A 19,841-nucleotide genomic window follows, 5' to 3' on the forward strand; every position below is an offset into this window, starting at 1 on the left:
TCAAGAAGGGTGCCATCGAGCTCGTCCCAAAGAGGCTTCGGGGCTCTGGAGTTTACTCAAGGTACTTCCTCGTAAAAAAGAAGACAGGAGGATGGCGCCCCATCCTGGACCTGCGACGACTGAACAAGTACATCAAGGCACAGAAGTTCCGGATGGTCACCCTCCAGCACGTGCTGGGACAGCTGGAGGAGGGCGATTTCCTGTCGTCGTTGGACTTGGAGGATGCGTACTTGCACATCCCCATTCTAAAAAAAACAACGAAAGTTCCTCGGGTTCGTGGTCCAAGGGCGGCACTACCAGTTAAAGGCCCTCCCGTTCGGATTGAAGTCGGCACCCAGGGTGTTCACCAATTGCCTCGCACCGGTGGTGGCGCAGCTGCACCTACAGGGGATCCACGTCTACCCCTACCTGGACGACTGGCTCATCCGGGCAAGGACAAGGGAGCTCGCTGTGGAGCACACTGCAAAGACCGTCCAGCTGCTCACGGACCTGGGATTCTCCATCAACTTTCCAAAATCCCACCTGGTTCCGTCGCAAGTCGCCCTGTTTCTGGGAGCCAAGCTCGACACAGTGGCGTGGCTGGCCTCGCCGTCGGAGGAAAGGACCAGGACCATTCTGGGCAAGGTGCAGCGTCTGCTGGCCACAGACATGGCCAGGGTAAGATCTATCAAGTCCCTCCTCGGGATGATGTCCTCCTGCATTTATCTGGTGCGCCTTTGCAGGCTTCGGATGCGCCCCTTACAAGAGTTCCTCGACGCCCGCTGGGTCCAGTCGACGGGCAGCTTCGAGGACAGGATCCCTCTCAACGAGACGTTCCGTCAGGCGATCCGCTGGTGGGGTACCCGCTCTCATCTGTCGGCGGGCACGGACTTTCAGACCCCAGCTCACCAGGTGACGGTGACGACGGATGCCTCCCTGGAAGGTTGGGGAGCGCACTCCGGAGATATTCACGCGAGAGGCTTTTGGCAGCCGGAGGAGAAGTCACTCCACATCAACATCTTGGAGCTCCGCGCAGTGTTCTGGGCCCTCAGGTCTTTTCTTCCATCCCTCAAGGGCAAGGTGGTGAGGATCTTCACCGACAAAACCACCACGATGTTCTACATCCGGAAGCAGGGCGGAACCAGATCCTCTGCCCTATCCAAGGAAGCCCAGGATCTGTGGCATTGGGCCGTCACCCAAGGGATGTTTCTGGTGCCTTTTTCATTTGGCAGGAATAAAAAAAGCAATCGCCAACTCACTCAGCAGAGAGCTGCGCTCGTGCCACAAGTGGGAACTACGCCAGGATCAAGTGGATCGACTCTTCCGACGATGGGGCAAACCCCAAATCGATCTCATTGCGACGGCGACAAATTCCAAGTGCTGGAGGTTCACCAGCAGGTTCCCCCAGCTGAGGAGCATGGGCGATGCTTTCTCGTTCCCCTGGGACGGCCGATTTCTTTATGCGTTCCCTCCGCTGCCGTTGCTGCTCCGGCTCATCAACCAGCTCAAGAGGTCCCGGTGCAGGATGATCCTCGTCGCACCGGCGTGGCCGAGACAGATCTGGTTCCCGGACCTTCTGGACTTTTCAACGTCCACACCAGTCAAGCTGCCGACGGACGCAGATCTTCTCTCCAGAGAAGGAGGCGCCATTTTTCACCACAACCCGGAGTCGCTGAACTATCAGGCCTGGCTCCTGCAGCACTAGGGTTTGGAGGGTATGACATCCCGGCCGACTGCAGAGAGGTTCTTGCAAAGGCCAGGGCGTCCTCAACTCTCAAGTGCTACGGACACAAATGGAAGAGGTTCTCTGTTTGGTGCCGTGTACAGAAGATAAACCCTCTGCGGATTACGGCCCCTCAAGTTTTTCCGTACCTACTGTCATTGGCCAAGGCTGGACTAGCTCACGCTTCCATCAAGATACATCTGGCCGCCATCTCACGATACACCAGAACTATGGGACGGGCGTCCTTGTGGTCTCATCGACTGGTGAAGAATTTATGAAAGGATTGTTCGATCATTCCCGCCGGTGAAGGCCCCTGCCCCGGCGTGGGAGCTCAACATGGTGCTGACCAGGCTCATGGGGGCCCCATTTGAGCCTATGCATTCGGCACTGTTGAAGTTTCTGTCGTGGAAGACAGCGTTTCTCGTGGCCATCACCTCCGCACGACGAGTGGGAGAGATCCAGGCCCTATCTTGCAAGCCGCCATACTTGACGTTTCACGATACGAGGGTGGTGCTGAGGACGCACCCCTCCTTCATGCCCAAGGTGCCGTCGGACTTCCACCTCGATGAACCCTTGGTGTTGCCAGTTTTCTTCCCGTCTCCTTCGTCGCCGGCTGAAAGGACTCTGCACTCGCAGGACATAGCTAGAGCGCTGAAGTTCTACGTGGACAGCACGAAGAGTTTTCGGAAGACATCACAGCTGTTTGTGAACTTTGGGACTGCGAATCAAGGGAAGGCTCTCTCGAAGACTTCCATTTGCAGATGGCTCTCCGGCTGCATCATGAACTGTCACCGGTTGGCAAACCGACCGCTGCCCGGCCGTCCGAGAGCGCATTCGACCAGAGCGATCGCTGCTACCACAGCGTTCCTGTCTGGTGTGCCCCTGCTGGACATCTGCAGGGCTGCGACGTGGAGGTCGACGCACACCTTCACAAGATTCTACTGCGTCGATCGGGACTCCAGGGAGGAGTCCAGGGTTGGCCAAGCAGTGCTGCGCAACCTGTTCGCTAAAAGTGAGCCTGGTGAGGAGGTAAGAGATGCTTAATGTTGAGCTTGTTGCCACCTCCCGTGGTTGTGCATGTGTGTACTATGTATTCTCTTATTCATGAGCATGTGAATCCATGCCAGACCCCATGCTGGAGAAGGAACAAGTTACTTACCTGTAACTGTTGTTCTCCAGCATGGGTCTGGCATGGATTCACATGCGAACCCTCCCGCCTACCCCTCTGCGGCTCTTCACTTGGTCATACTGCCACTTTACGTGCTACCAAATCTGAGGATGGCTGCTAGCGGCGGGGCTTAGGGAGAGGGCAGTCATTGGCTGGGGGCAGTATGACCCAGAGACCAGTGATTGGTTACTACTAAGAAAGACAGATCAGAAATGAAACTGATTTTTTTTTTTTCTATACCGAGGATTCCCGGCCTGACGACGGGGAATATTCATGAGCATGTGAATCCATGCCAGACCCATGCTGGAGAACAACAGTTACAGGTAAGTCACTTGTTCCATCTGCAGCACATGGCACCTCAGGCCTGAGGGCAGGATTGACTGTGCAACGGGAGTCTTTAGCACAGGTAAAAGTGGAGGAGGAGGCCTCACTGGAAGTGGTGGAGGTTGTGGCACTACCGGGACCTGCAGCGGGGTTGCCGGAGCAGGGGGCAGTTCAGGTGGCTTAGGATACATTTCCTTGAATAAATCCTTAAAGTATGCCTTCATTGGGTCAGAGTGCATAAGCGTCTGAAACCTGCCAAAAAACGCATCCTCAGAAGAAGGCCTAGGCGCTGGAGTGTGTAGAGGCTGCTCTGAAGGGGCATACCCCCCCAGGCTCGCCTACACCAACTTGATCAACGTAAACCAAGGGAGCGGACGTAGGAGAGAGCGAGACTGTTTGGCAGCGGAAACCAAGCATGCCCCGAAAACAGGCCCCTTGGTATCAACCGTTGAGAACGTTGGTGTTAATGAAGTGGTCAAAATGGCCACTGTAGACCGCCGGGATTGGACCGCCATTTTGTTAACGCCGGAGGTGAACTGCGTCATAAGTGTCAGTGAGGCCATGGTCACCACAGGGGTGTCAGGGGACTTTATTCCATTTTAGCCTTGTGACAAGGAACCTCGGCAGAGCCAGTGCTAGCAGATCTAGAGTGCTTTTGCGATCCCTTAGAGACTGCTGATGAATTAGCCCCCAGTGAGGGAACCTTGGCAGAGCCGGTACTCGAAGACTCATGGTCTTACCCAGCTTCTTTGCCCCCTCAGCAGGATCGGTTTGACCACATGTCTGAGTTCGGGAAGGCTCACGGTCACCCCCAGAAGCCAGAGCCCTCAAAGGGGGGCCCCCCTCAATCTTGTTGGTCTTAGATATAGCCCAAACACTGGGATCCTCGGGTGTAACCCCAGTACGTTTAGTCACCTTAACAGGAACCTCGAGACGAGACTTGGTACACTTGGATCCAGATTTGGAAACCTCTGGAACAATCCCGGTGACAACAGTCCCAGAAGTACTGGGCTTAACTTTAGCCCGCAAAGGGGGAACCTCGGATGAAGATTCGGTCCTGGCAGCCCCTTTGCGGGGAACCTTGGAGAAAACTCCAGAGTGCCAGTTAGATCCCTTTCGGGACACCTCAGGGAGATCCCTGGTACAAGAGCCAGTTGGGCCCCTCCCGGACCCAGAAGACCCCAGGAAGGAGTATCCCGGCCGGGGTGCTCTAAAAGGAACAAACTTACCGGTCGCTTCCCTTTTTCTTCAATGAACTGCTGTAAATGTGGAGGAGGAATCCGCTGGAACACCTCCTCCTACCTAACAAGCCGACTCTGGCGTGCCCGGAAGAGAGGGAGTCCCACCGGTGTTCGGCGCCTAAGCACGCCAGGCAGAGAGAGTGGGGATCCGCCCTCATGAAACGACATTCGCACAAAGAACAGGACACGAATCCCAGACGCTGCGGCATAGGTGGAAGAAAGAAGACCATGGAACCAGAGCAGGAAAATGAAAGATAAGGTAACAAAAATAAAAATATTCCCTAAGATGCAAGTGCATCTGACACCCCTTCTTTTTTTTTATAGAGAAAAACAGACCCTCCCTTTTACATATACATTTCGCCCCCCCCCTTTTTTTTTTATTTAAACACAGATAGCACCATTGTTTTATGCCAGCTGGTCTTTCCATGGCAACACTGCTTCAATTCCTGGCCAATGTTTGATAGAGAATGTGATTATTCCTAGAACCTGTATTGGGTGTATTTTAGATGGGATTGTTATCGCAGTTGTATAGTTGGATATCATTAAAGCATTCAACAGTTGCTTGGGAATTTTTATTGCGCCCACTTATGAGGATTGCACCTAGTCACTACTATATAACGTGTATCAAGGCAATCTATAATAGTTGCAGTATCCAATGTTTGCATGAATGGAGACCGTTCAGAACGTATCCTGATCAGTAAAGGTATCCATTATTGTAATAATTTGCTTGACATATGAAATCTTTTTTAATACAACATCCTGGCTAGCATGTGATTACCCCTGTGTTAATCATACCGATTAAGTTCATATGCTGATAACATAGCTATGTTGTACAACTAATACAGTCAGATCTAAAAATAAGTTAGAATCTCTACCAACTTCTAAGACTAATTGTTCTAACAACTTGATGTAACCAAAATGTTTTTTTTCTGATTTAGATTTAATCTATTTATAATTCTCCACTACGCCACAAAACTGCCAATTACCTAGAAATGACTCTAAACATCTGGTCATTTGTATTAGTTAAACTGACTCTTTATGAGACAAAGCCCCAAATAGCAAAAGGCTGGCAGAACATTCCCGTCTTCATCACTGTCAGATGTGATTGCATCGAAATGTCTCCTAACCTAGTTCCTAAAGCTTTTGACAGCCCTCCCACTTACCTTCCCTAAAGCAATCTGTAATCAGTTAGTGTAGCCAATCTAAAGCTTTATATACAATCCTAGGATTAGAAGAACCAAATAATCATATGCAAAAAAGGCACTGGACTACAAGATTTTCAATTCTGCTCTTAGGCAGCCAGAACCAATTGACTAGATACAATGATTGAGAAAGCAATGAATAACATTTTAATATGAAGAAATATTGATACATCTGTATTGAGACACTGCGCATCACAATTCCTTTTAAAAAGAAAGCCATGGGATCTTATATCTGGCATAACTGATTTGAGAATATTTAAGAAGGAATTGGAAATCCCACGACTTTCTTAATTTGCCCCATTATCTGTCTAGATCAATAAGAGGCACATTTTCTGAAGATGCTGGTATTAAATAACGGGATTTATTGTACTCATCACTGTGGCTTTTTCACCATCTCACAACTTTGGGAGGAATAGGGAAGGCCTCAGGATATAAAGTATTTTCAAATTAGAGAGTCTCTACAAACAGATATTCAGTAGATGCTGTTTTAAATGCCACATTCTGGTCAAATATACTGCCCATATTCAAACTTCCCAAATATACAAAATACTTGAGGAACTGGGCCTCTGAATGTGACAAGAAAGGCTGAAAGTGGACCATAGCAATGCACATGTTAACAACTGCAGGCACCTTACATTTTGTTCCAATATGCATCAGTTACTTAAAAGCCACAAACCCTGAATTGCAGCTGTTCAAGTCTATTCTTGATCTGTCCTCCTGAAAACCTTTAGACTCTGCATGACAGAGGATGCTAAATACCTGCTTGACCATTCTGATACCATGAACTTGTTGGCTAACTGTAGTAAGAGATGTTTATCCTGGGCTTCCATGTCCGGATGGGCTGGGAGGATAGCCTAAGGGCAACACATTTGTCTTGGAAACAAGGCAATGCAAAGCAGCAAAGGTCTGATACCCCGTCCTGTGCTGAGAGGCTCAACTCTGGCATGAAGCACAAAATAAAAAACAATTTAATTTTAATGAAAGTTACTGACCTATGTTGAAATTCATGAGGACCAGCAATAAACCTCTCAGCCACAATCAACATTGTGTAGGATGAACAAGACACCTTCAGTTCATAGTATATCATTACTGCTTGACTGATGGTCTGGCTGATCTAGGACAACCCAATACACTGATGACAAACATCATATGAACTTTGAAATACGTTGGCGGTCATGGTATAACTATTGGAAAGGTAGCTAAACAACCTTTAGCCTCCCGTATGGAATGATGGCTTTTTTCCACAGCAAAACACACACTTTTAAAAAGTGAAGCCAAATTACATGCCTTGCTCAGCTCTACCCCTGCTGAACTCAGCCACTTTCCTAGCACCACCACTCCCTTTTATCTACAGTGTTGGGACAGAATGTCTCCCCCCCCCCCAATCCCCATCTAACAAACACTTCCATTTCCTCTGCTAACGTCGGCTACCAACCATTATGTTGCAGAGGTCTCTTGTTTCCTGCAGTGGCGGTTCCCAGTAGTTTGTCCTCTCTGATCCTCACACTGTGTTCATTGTGCTTGAGCTCCGGCCACCTGTGGGACCTATTTTCCCTCAAGACCCTCACTTCTTGTCTGCAATTCTGGGAGGGCACTTTAAAGCATCGTCTTTGACAGGACATCAATTGATTCGCCAAATGTTATTTAAAAAAAAACATGTAACTGATATTACTTACGGTGACTTGTTTCCTCATGGCACCCAGAGCAGCTATCATAGTTCATCTGTTAGGGGCTAACAGACTCTACAAATTGAGTGTCCTTGTGGACTTTGAACCAGAAACCTCTCCAGCGTGGCACCTCAGTGCACTAATTTCATCCGTTCGAGGGCTCATACCAAGGATTTGCCCTCTCCTTCAATTGTTTGCACTAAATCTCCCTCTGCCAGTGGCACCAGGGATTTCACAAAGGGCTTTCTTTTTTTATTATTATGCATGAGCCACTTGTCCTACTGAGAAAATAAAACTGTAGGCACCTTTTTATGTAATTTATTTACAGTCTAATGAGGATTTTAGTAGTGTTAATGACCAGAAAATTGATTTAATTTAAGACAACTGAGGTTACCAAAAAAAGGTACCAAACAATAATTGTCATAGTAAAACAAACAATATGATGAGCATAAAATGTTACCAAACAAGTACAACTGAAAACCAGTACAAAAAAATAAAGCATGTTGTTAGCAGCAGTTATAGATCAGTGGCAGAACATAGCAGCTGAAGAAGCAGCTTTAAAAGAGATCACAAAAACACAGTCCACTGATCTGAACATAAAACCAACCATAGGATTGTCTAGTATTGCAGGGCAACTGGCCATCCTCTGTCCTCAAGTGTTTACAGGATTGACGTAGCAGTTCTTCTTGGTAACACAGCAATTCTTGTACAACCATGTGCTTTTGGCCCTCATAGGATCGCTCTTTGCAGTGGGCTTGCATGCTTCCCTGCAACTTCCAGGACAGCAGCTGTATCTCATATTAGTAGCAGAAGACAGTTACTTACCCTCTTTCCCTGTGATCATTGCAATAAATAGAATAAAAAAATGGAGGCAATCCGACACCATAAAATCAAAAAATGTGTGAACTATCACTGCCCAATTGAAATGATCCAAAACTAAAAAGATGTGTTAGTATGAAAGTTTTGAAGTCAGATGGTTGGTGTGAGCTACAGAACTAGAAATGTATGATGATTACTGGAAACAACTAACAGGTGCTACATGGAAAGGACAGTGAATGTTTCGAAGGATCGTTCTGCTGCTGCACAAGTGTTCTGCTTCTTACACTGCTGTATGGTGTTGATGTTCAACATTATGAAAAAACATGTTTACAGAGTGTCTTTTTTTTGTATTCTTTTCCGGATGTCTAGTTGATATGGTGGTTTCAGCCAAGGTTAATTCTGAGTGGCCATACACACAGTGCCTGTGAAGTGCTGCACAATGGGACAATTCCAGAGATCAGCGTCCCATCCTTCAGCTGGAGGAACAGAAACAATCCTAGTTTCATTATGGTAAATGTATACATTTTATTATCATATTCATTAGATAATTATGTTATTAAAAATATCTTAAGTCCACGTAGGTAGTAATACACTACATGATATTTTACACTACTTTTAAAAAAGACATTTTAGTTATCATTTAATGACAGAAGTAAACTCAGTGTTTGTTTCTACTTTCCTATGTTCCACGCATCTTCGTTACCACTTCGGACATCATTGGTCTTTGCAGCTCCTATTTTTCATGGTGCAATACACTTCCTTCTTGAGCTCAGTCTTTTTAAAACAACTTGTTGCAGTCCGTTCCAAAGCAAGTTCTGTTGCACAATACAGTATATTTCAACTACTTTAATCAGAGTGGCAAATGCCTTCATGCCTCTTAGGTTTGTGAGACTAGAGCTCCCCTTATTGTCACAAACATTTCTTTCTAGTAGTAAATAGGGGGGGTATCTAAATATTTCAATGAAGTATGTACCATTCTGGCTCCATCACACAACTGTTTACTGCAAAGAAATAATATCTCTCTCACTTTGTGGCATGTGATGAGTGACCAAGGCTCTTAGATGCTCATTCTTGGTTTGCAAACAAATTTGGTTAGACTCATTCAATCAAGGTTGTGAATGATAGCTTGGGGTTCTTTTTCAGCTGGGATTATGCACAGAATGACAACCAATGATATTCCCACTAACCTCTATTTTGGAGGTTAAAACAAGGGCAACCAACATTTTTACAAAATGTGGGATTTTTAAATCAAAAGATGAAATATGACAGTCTGATTTTATTTCCGTCCTACCCTAGTAATATTGGCAAACATAAGTGCATTGAACTGAGTACCTCCCATTTTGACCAAATGGCTGACAAACAAATAGTAATGTAATGCTTATGTATAGTGCACATCCGCAAGTTCAGTTGCCTCTCCATAGTGATAGATCGAAGGACTGTTGTCCGGACAGATTGAATGTACCTACAGTAAAATCACAGTATCAAAATAAAAACATATCCCTGAACAGAGAAATACAGATTGAAGATTATTCTTCCCTTCAGTAGACATCAATGTATTGAGGAAAGGGCTGCTTTAGAGCAGTACGTTGGAGGTGTTTAATAACTTGTATTTAAATAAACTCTGGTGCTTCATTATCTTAATGCACTTTTTTAGTGAGACAAACCTTACACTGGACTGACAGCCATTGACAATGTCTCCCACTACATTTACAACTTTGTCAGGTTTTATAGACCTCCAGGAGGCTTTTCTTGCACAAAAGGTAGTCGGTAGCTTTATTTGTCACTGCTAGTGAAAGAAAAGTCAATTTCCAATATTGTCACATTGTCTTTCCAAGAAGTGCTATGAAATGTTATCTTAACCATACAACAGAGTTATTTAACAAACTTGGTTAATTCTCGGGTAATATTCAAATACTTCACTTCAATGTGAGGAAAGACATTTTCAAAATATTTTAATAATGCGTGGAAGGTTTTACCTTATAGAGCACTATCAATATAATAATTCTTTAAGCAACGACAGGTGATTGCTTGTACATGGTTTACATGGTCACTTGGAGGAACCACTTTAGTTAGTTGTCAACATGCTCAAGGGTTGAAAAGGTACACGGGTTAGTTGACCATTTAAGGTTCCAGAATACTCTGCCATCATCCCTGACAAGTGGAGAGGTTTCTTAACCACCATGTAAATATTTATTTTGCCATTCGCAGAGCATTTCTTCACCCCCAATTTGTTTTGCAGTTTATTAGTCTAAGCAGACATTCCTCAGGTATAACTTAGCCACACAAAACAAGGGCAAAATGTGTACATCAATTGTACTGGTTATTAAGAGCTTACCGACAGGACTCATTTTCCTTTTGCCGTTGTCAAGTTGTCTCCAACTGTACTAACTAGCTCGTCTTTGTCAGTCAAATGTATATATTAAAGTAAGGTGACAATTCACAAGGTTGTATAAAGACAATCCAATGTCCACATCTCTCACAAAAGAGCTTGATAATAAAGGGAAACCGGTCAACTCAATTGACCATGAAAAATCTCTGTGTATGTTATTTTAGTTGTCAGGGTGAATAGAACATAAACATTGAGAAATCCCTTTTGCTGACACAAACAAAACAAAAAAGAAAATTCGGACCGAATTTGAAAAGCCACTTCATGTGAAGATTTGTTTTAAATTTGTGTTGTTTGAATCTAAGGCTCAAGGACAAATGCATGCATGGAGGATGGTGGAACACAGATTAAAATTAATCCAGTTTCCATTCACGCCTGGCATTCAGACACCAGAACCACATGATCATTTGCTATGTGTAAAATACTTTACCGCTTTCTCCAGACATGGGATGGCCTGTGCAACCAAGACATTCCTTGCCGAGCAAGAATATCATCAATTTTTGGAACCTGACCTGCATGTGGAGCCACAGGCCCTGTGCCCCCTGGCTGCATGTGCTATAGTCATTTTCTTCCACTGTTTGCCATCTGGTGTTTCTTGATTAGGCTAGGTGCTTTTTGTTGCCTACCTATTTATTATTTTGGTCTTAGACCCCTTCTGCTGTAAGCTTTCAGTATTCATCCGTATCTCCTACACAGTTTTCAATGTTGTGCAACAGGTGCCAGTTCTGACGCTGACCTGCTTCTGCTTTGTCTTGAGTGCCTAGGGCATTAGCACCTTTTTCCTCACTTCAGCACTTTATTTGCCTAAAAGTTCCTCTATTAGTCTGTGCAGCCTCATGTGAGTAGTCTTTTGATCACACAACTCCTTCAACCCCAACTAGATCTTTTTATTTCACCTGGCACTCTATTTGGACAATTGAAGAAGGGCTCACCAAACCAAAATTAAGTCTGCAACAAAACCAAGTTTGAAGAGAAGCCGAATGCCAAAATACCTCCAGTATAACTGTGTTGCATCTTCCAAATGTTACAGGCCCAAGCTTTAGGATTCAAAGCAGGGCCAAATACAACAGGGATTTGCCAGTAATGTGCTATCAGAGAGCTTCAAGTGATTTCCCATAAGTACGCTAATGCTGCTTTGGGTATGGCAGTTGCAACCTTTGAATGCTTTTCCAATTCCAAGCAATCCTCTGAATCTTGCGGGCCAAGCACCAACTAAAGGACTTGTCTCTTTTTAACCTGCAGGAGGCTCATAGTGCCTCCCCTCTGTAGGAGAGTGGCGCCTTTTCAGGTATGGAATAGTGTGAGGAAAAGCTAGGGACTCGGGCGCGAATTACCTTTTAGTTTGTTGCTTTTCCTTTCAGATCGATTTTTGGCAAGTCGATAGTGAATGGCTTCCCTGTTGCGGGTGCACTGGATGGCAGGCTTAACAGCCCTGCAACAATTTCATTAAGGGCTCGGTGAGGCCAAAGTTTCCATCAACCAGGGTTTAAACTTCAGCCATCTACTTTGTCTGAGGACCAGCCAATTGTTATATACATAGTTAATAGCAATGTTGGTCTCAGATTGTCACTCCTGCGTCTCTGTGCTACTCATTTAATCCCATTTAATAAGGTACTGGCATGTGGGAATAGCCACCTACAATATTAATGTTGAACCCAAAGTATGATACATAGCACAAACCCAAGTAACATGTCTTATGTCAGATTTCGTGCTTCTTGGTGAGGTCAGCAGTCCCAAATAGCTCCCAGGTCCTTGCCTCCTTATCTAATGGGAAGGTAACATCACAATTCCTCCTTGTACAGTGCTGTTTGCAAACACAAGTTATGATTGCCAGATAACCCATGTGCATATAGAAAGGTGGTGACTGTGAATGAGGGCAAGTCGAAGCATTGCCTCAAGGTTATATGGGCACTGCCTCTATATGCATAAAAATAGAAGTTGATCTCAGGTGGCATGTTTGGATGTTGTCCTCCACCTTCCCTCTTAATATCTTTTTTCAGACTCCACTACCAGCCAATCACTGTCATGGGTAGCCTTCAACCACAGAAGCATGTTCATCTTGCTCTGCGCTTTATTGTAAGGAAAGAGCCAATATGGCAGCTCTAACAGTGGTCAGAAACTTTTTTTTTTTAAATGGACTGTTGCACCAATCTCCACCCACGCCCCCCCCCCCTCCCTCCCCCTAGCTATTACAGGCCATCCGATACCAATGGCCAATGGTTGGAATGCTTTTTCATCACCATTCTAGAGTTGAAGGGTATTATCGGTGATCACTGGAGCTGCACCATAGGGTTTTCATACGGTTGCATTGGCTCTTGAGCCCAAGGGCATTCATATGCATTTAGCTGGAAAACTAGTTGACCAGAGTTTTTTTCTCCCTTCGTTGTGTCCACAATTTATCCAACAGACCCGGGTGAAAGTTGTCCTGGATTTCTTTCTCTGGTGCTATCCCTCAATGGCCACGTTGCAAGTGCACAGCATATCCCCAATAGAAAGTTTTGTGGTTCAGCAAGCCTAATGTTATTTTAGGGAGCAAGTGTCCACCAGCAAGTGGTGGGGCCTGAAAGCTCTGGTAACCTTTGCACCCTGCTTGAGGAAAATCCCTCCAAGCAGTATTATATTGTAGAAAGCTCAGATGGACCTTGTTCATCTTCAAATTTCGAGAGAGACCCTCAGCCAGCTTGTTATATTGTTTATGTACCTAGATCCTCAAGTTACCATCTGCACAGACTCCTGAGTTTGGATTCAGGCAAGTTGCTTTAAGGGTTCCCAATAGAGTGCACATAATTCAGAAGATCTCATTAGAAGTTTGAGTGTCATGTGTTTTGCCACTATGTGCATGAAAAGCAATTGAATCATTTGTAGTGCCTTTTGGATGACTTTAATTCCGACTCACAAGATCCTTATTTCATTACTGGTAGGGACTTCAGCAAGTGCTCCCTCTGATGATTAAACAGAACCCTGGCATGGAAGACAGTTTTCATAGTGGCTACCAGGAGAATCTGATTCTTTGTCTGGGGGATGGCATGGGGGAGTGTTATTGGCCAGACTTTAGATTTCAAGTTGTTTGGTCGTCGCCCCACCCCCCACCCAACGCCACCCACCCCCCACTGCCCCCACACACACTTAAACCCTCTCCTAAAGGTAGGGAAAGCTCTTTGTCTACATGTTTGTAGGCCTGTGGGTTTATTTCCTCTATTTCAACATGATCAAAATAATTAGAGCCACCCGTGGACAATTCTTGTATTATGTGACAGTCATGTTTATAGAAAACAATTGGATAAAGCCTCTGGTGCCAAATGGACAGTTCACTGCATCAGGGACCAATGTCCATGCTAGGAGGGCAAAGGTAGCTTCCATTGCATGTCGGTTTACTAAACCTCAAGACAAAACTTTCACAGAAGCCATGACCTACACTATCAATGGCTACTCCAGACTGGCTGCTCAGTTTAAGTCTGGCTCCCTTTGAAGAACCTGTTTGGCTCATGGTTTCATTAAAATAGGTTGTCTTCCCCCTCGAAAGGAGGATTCCTGACCATACCAGTAAGTACAAGTTAACTCACTGATGTGACTCTTGCATTGGTAATCTACAATCACCCTTCCACGAGACTGTTCTGCACAGTAACCCCACTCGCCCTGATTACTTTGGAGAGAACAGGACTGGTGCACCACAAGGTGGGTACTGTGACCATACATGCTCATTGAGGTCTGAATGCTTGCGTTTTATTTTATCAAAACAAATTGTGCAGGTAATATTCCAGCCAATAGCCTTGTGGAAAATGAATTAAGAACTGCCAGTGCAAAAGTGAGTATAAGCTACATGTATAAATATGAAAAACAACTTTGCTGTTGAGAGAAATAATTCCTTTGTTGGTCTTTTTTTAGCTTTGGCTTGCAAAGATAGGCAAGTTCCACAAAGGTGAAATAATATCTTTTTTGTTTGCGCTTCAGCAAGTGCCAGTCAACAGTGAGCTGCAGGCCCTTATACAACAGACTGCACATTGGTTTTGTGCCACGATCTTCTGTGTTGCAGGCATTTGTTTTTGTTGAGAGTTCTGCAATTGTAGGCATACCACATAACATGTTTAATTCAATCCTTATTGCTGCTCCTTTTTCTGGTGATTTCAACCCTACGCATCTTGTACTTCTCTTGCACCTACTTTGTCCCACCCCCTCCAGCAACCCTTTACATTAAGGCATTGCATAGTAGAGCCCTTGCAGCAAAAATGTTAAACCGCCATTCTTTCACTTGTTGAGTACAGTGGCATGTTTTCTTCTCTAAGGCACACTAAAATTGGCTCAAATGTTTTTAAGGTGTGACATAAGCATTTCTTTAAGTGATGCTCAACAGCACATTGCTTTTCACTGGACTAAAGCATTCCTAAACTTGTTCTCAAAACAACACTTGCATCAAAATAATGTAATTGTTTCCTCAAGTGATTATCTCTGATCTAATTGGATAAATATGGTGTTTAGTCTAAAAACATAACCAAGACGGTTTTCATTTTGTTTTTCAGGCAGCCATTACACCAACAAACGCTTCCCTTTCAAAGTGCTTTCTTCCAAGAGAGAATACAGTCATTGACATCTATTGTATAGCAAGCTTTCTACTGGGTTTCCTAATGCTGGCAAGACTTAAACTTCTCAGCCTTCCTTTTTACTTTGTGAGAATATTTGCAAGTAAATTGAAACCAACATGATGCCTGCAACAATAATCCAACGTGCGAATGGGAGTATCAAAGTCTAAATCATGTAGGGCATTATGGGAACCAACTAAGAGAAGATGGTTGTTCCTCCATTTTTTTCTGCACAAAACTGACTTCTACAAAATAGCTAATCTTTCATCTAGTGCTACATATTCCTGCCTGTATATTAAAGGATGTACATCTAATAACTGTTACCCATCTTGTAAGGACATAACATTATAATTGGTGTACATCTGTGCCACTTGAAAGACGTACATTATATTCTGCACAAGGCATTTGCCATCCAGAGACTACCTGAAATGCACCCTGCTGTGTTCTATTATCGTGTGGAATAGGATTCTCTACTTCTTCCAATTTTTTCCTTTTTTTAGTAATGGTCAGGGTGATGTTGTGATATATATATATATATATATACACACACACAGACACACACACACACTGTATAATTATGTTAACAGGAACAATGTGCTTGGTTGGTTTTATATTGTCCTTGGCGTATTTTTCTAATTAAACAAAATATTTGAACATATCAGTGATTCTGGAAAAAGATTGCAAATAAGGCATTTTTTTATGTGTAAATGATATTTCAGCTAATACAAATGTAAAATCTGGTAAACAAAATAATAAACAGTGGTAAAACACATGATTCTTACATGTTTAAACAGGGTGGTCTGAATGAGTTTAGCATGTTAATTAAAAGAAGCTACACAAAGCTTGACAGACTGTTCATTTCTTCTTTTTGATTTGAATATTATGACTATTACATTGATATTCACTTCCAAAGATTTGCAGTTTTAGTAAGGAGGTGAAGGAAACTACACTGCGGTATTAAGGATAAGTAGAACTCCTAATAAATAGTGGATCACCTAATTCCCCTAAGGCAAAATCCCCCTTTTGGTTTCTAGGAAGTGGCAGATACATGAAAATTGTATCATATTTATATAAAATTAGCAAAAAATACAAAAATCTGTTTGAAATGGTACGAGCAAAGAAAAAACAGAATTGGTAGAGAAAATGCTTGAAAGGGTAAAGCAAGACTCCACTTAAAAGATCACTGCATAGTAAATGAAACAAAAGCATTCCAAGTATATACAAAAGAAATCTGATCAACATAATTGTGGCAAAAAAAAAATCACTACTCCATTCAAATTTAAATAGAAAAATGGGGACATCCTAAGTTTTTGAGGAAAACAAATCCATGTGAATTAATGTAGGCTAACACTTCTCTGAATTTCTGTTATTGCAACTGTAATTTTACACATCTGTACATAAGTATATACTCAGAGACAAAAAACACCATGTATAAAATATAAAGCAGTGTAATAGTTACTAAAAAGGACATGCCTTATTGCTACAGCAATTCTTGCTTTTTATATATTGTACTGTACCACAACTTGTTTTGAGAACGTCATTTGCATAAATTATTCAAGTTTGAGAAATATTCACACATTTCAATTCTATAGTATTTAAAATAAAACAAGTTTCTAATGTGTCTCTTTATTAAAAGAGAAATAAAAATATCATCTTGTAATTCTCTTCGGCCAGCCACAAGGGTTTGTCACTTTTTTGTTTGCTGTTCTTTCTTGTGAGGTTTCTTGCACAATGAAAGTTACTGTAGGTACACACAATTTAAGTCCCCAGTTTAGTGGTGGTGCACATACACAATCTGCTTGAGCAAACATGAAAGGTGTTTCATGAATGACCAAGGAATTACTAAACATTATTTCTAAAGAAATCAAAATTCATTCTTGGTTCCCATTGAAACACCAGGTTGCAAATTTGGACACTTGAATGGATTCCAAAGTTTTAAAGCTGAAACTACCCCCCCCCCCGCCCCCCACTTCTTAGCACCCCCCCCACCCACAGTCCTCCTCCCCAACCCTGCCCCACAAAAGAACTAAAGGAAAAGGCATGTTGCTGCAACATCTGATCACTGTAGGACCTTACTTGTAAAGGTAAGTGGTTAATTTGCATAATTTAAACTTTTTTTTTTTACTAAATAGCATTTCCTTTTTTATATAAACCAGAAAAAAACTAAATTCTACAGATAAAGTTCCCACCTTCAGTCACTGCTGCAGGTAAGGTTGACATCAAGCTGTACAGCGCAATCAAAAACATACTTACATCTTAGCTCATTTTACAGGTACAGCCATAATCAAGGCACAAAGATCTTCTACAAGTATTCTTTTTTCAATAAAGTTGTACAAAATAATATTACATTTTACAGTCTGTACAATATAATAAACCAGCAGTAAAACAAACGAAGAAAGGAATATGTATAATTAATATATATATATATATATATATATATATATATATATATATATATATTAGAGGAACTACTGTCCAAGAAAGATCTGCACTAAAAACAGATAATTTGTGGACAGAACAACTATAAGTGAGGGTGGTTGTTTTTCTGCCGCAATGCAGTAGGCGGAATGCAGCTGCAGTTCAAATGCCTGAGGTCAGCAGAGAAATTTTAGCCACAAGACCCCAGAAATAAATTGCTTATCTTCATCACCATGCCTCTCGTCATATTATTTTGTCTACTTCCTGCTCTAGGAACGGCCTTTTAAAAGGAGGAGGTCACTTTACCAGTTGACCTGCAACTCAATAATGCTAAAAACTGTGACAGAGTAATAAATATTGTGGTGCTGCTACATTGTGTGTTTACTTCCTCAACAGTATTTTTTTTATAACCTGATACAAAGTGCATTATTCTTTTTCCCCCCATCAAGTACTCTTCAGTGTCATATTGAAAAGAAAAAAAAAAAAAGGAAAACCCACACAGGGATAGGTCTGAATATAGTGCCATACAATGGACATACACGTTTGCTCAGACAACCTGCTGGCAAAAATAAGCAGGTCATGTTCTTTCAGAAGCTATGGGCACAGAGGTAGCCCAAGGCTCAGTGGAATGAAAAAGTGGCATATCAAAATAAAGCACACAAATAGTCCCAACCAGAAAGATAACCTAAAAATGGAGGAAAAAAAATCTTGCCACAAACCGGATGTGGGCTTAAACGCCAAGGTAAAAAGGAAATGGCAAGGCTGACACGTACTTCTGTAGGATTAGTCCACCCTGTGTGGGGCAGGACAGAAAAGAAAAAGGAGCAAAGAATTAAAAACCACAGGCTCCACGATGATTCCAATCACAAGAGTTCATACTGGCGAAGGTGCATTCTCTGAATGATATCTCGACAATCATTGAAGACTCTGCGAATGTTCTCTGTGTCCACTGCACACGTAAAGTGTGGGTAGCAGTAATGTCTGCCATCTCCACTCGCCGTACTTATCCTCTGCAAAAAAGAAATGGGGAAAGCACATTTATATTAATGTTGGGTTATCTATATTCTGATTTAAAATTCATTTTAAGTCTTTACTTGTAATGTTCCCTTTAATCTCTTCTAGAAGACCATGCTACTTTATGCACCATTAAGAAAACTATTTTTGGCAACAGTAATGCCTGCCACTTTGCCTCCAACTTTGACTAGAGCAGTACAGTGATGAGGCAGAAATGGAAAGGCCCAAAACCCTATAAGTAAAAATAATTTTTCAATTCGGCTTTAGAATGTCTAGTGTCTAGAAGAGGCTAAAACCACAGTGAGACAAAGCATCCGAAATCCCTTCATTTTTCTAGTATCATAACAATGTAATCTGATCATTCAAACATTCTCACCTTCTGTTCCAGATCATACAAAATACTGCCGTTAACACTAGCTCAGAGGGATGGCACTCCTTCAGGAGCCAAACTATTGCTATGCTCGAGATAAAACCCATAGCAAAACTAACTCTATAGCAATTCAGACCACGCCAATGTTTGCAGTTCAGGAAGTAAGTCCAGAACGTACTCTTCACAGCCAATACCGAAGTGCAACCTACATTTCTTGAGTTCCCCCATCGCATCCACCCGCAGGGTTGTAACATCCCATGGCACATATTGTAACAATCTCTCCCCACCTATGTAACCCTCAACCAGATGTTGTTCCTTCGTAGCTAGGTGTGCACTCTAGAAAACCATAAATGCCATATGCAAAAGACTTTTCGAAATTGAGGTCCTGGTGGTTTTAATTCTTAATTTCTGCTTTTTAGTTTTCCTGGTACATATTCTTGCCCCTTTACTTTCACTATTAATTAATGCCTATTATTTTTTTTAACCTCTGGATTTCTCTTTTAAATCCACAATTCAGACCCCTTACATCCTCCCACAGCCAGGCCTTCAGTATCTTCCTTTTCAATCATAGAAACACTTCTTGGCGCCTATAGGCTAAAGCGTAGAGTGGGATATTCCCTATAACCCACTTATTTTGCAAAGTGGGTAAGGAAATGTACCCTTCTTTGAGCATGTTACAATAATGGCCTTTTGAAAGTTAAGGGCTTTTTTTAATTGCATTTCAGAAAGGAAACACAGCATCTAACAGCAAAGGAGTGATTTATCTTGCCATAGATTAAGGAAATATTTAAACTAATGAACACCTACCATGTTAATGAATTGTTTAATGTATTTTCTAACACATGGCTTCCTCCCACAAATTATTCATGTTAGATATTCCCAGTACCAGCTAATCCTCAAACTCTTCAGCCCTCAGGGAGTGAAATGCGGCATAGACTCTCTGCCCTGGAATT

The 19,841-nt window shown here is 42.9% G+C and overlaps 2 protein-coding genes across 5 annotated transcripts in view; one reads left to right on the forward strand and one right to left on the reverse strand.

The window, feature by feature from the left end:
• MPPE1 (metallophosphoesterase 1) overlaps positions 1–19,841 on the forward strand; it is a 699,480-nt gene that overhangs the window by 657,536 nt on the left and 22,103 nt on the right. For 2 of the 3 annotated variants that reach the window (XM_069620483.1, XM_069620484.1), the window contains 2 exons: positions 8,493–8,633; positions 15,027–15,928. In XM_069620483.1, the coding sequence (XP_069476584.1) occupies positions 8,493–8,633; positions 15,027–15,209 (324 nt within the window). In that variant the 3' untranslated portion in view covers positions 15,210–15,928. Of the gene's footprint in view, positions 1–8,492; positions 8,634–15,026; positions 15,929–19,841 lie in introns of those variants that run through there. The other variant, XM_069620485.1, reaches the window with a different exon arrangement.
• The window catches only part of GNAL (G protein subunit alpha L), a 1,214,381-nt gene continuing 1,212,407 nt past the window's right edge, over positions 17,868–19,841 (reverse strand). For both annotated transcript variants that reach the window (XM_069620481.1, XM_069620482.1), the window contains exon 12: positions 17,868–18,514. In XM_069620481.1, coding sequence (XP_069476582.1) covers positions 18,368–18,514 — 147 coding nt within the window. In that variant the 3' untranslated portion in view covers positions 17,868–18,367. The remainder of the gene's footprint in view (positions 18,515–19,841) is intronic.

Source organism: Ambystoma mexicanum, chromosome 5q, assembly GCF_040938575.1.
Source record: "Ambystoma mexicanum isolate Mex_15411 chromosome 5q, UKY_AmexF1_1, whole genome shotgun sequence".
Taxonomy (NCBI): domain Eukaryota; kingdom Metazoa; phylum Chordata; class Amphibia; order Caudata; family Ambystomatidae; genus Ambystoma; species Ambystoma mexicanum.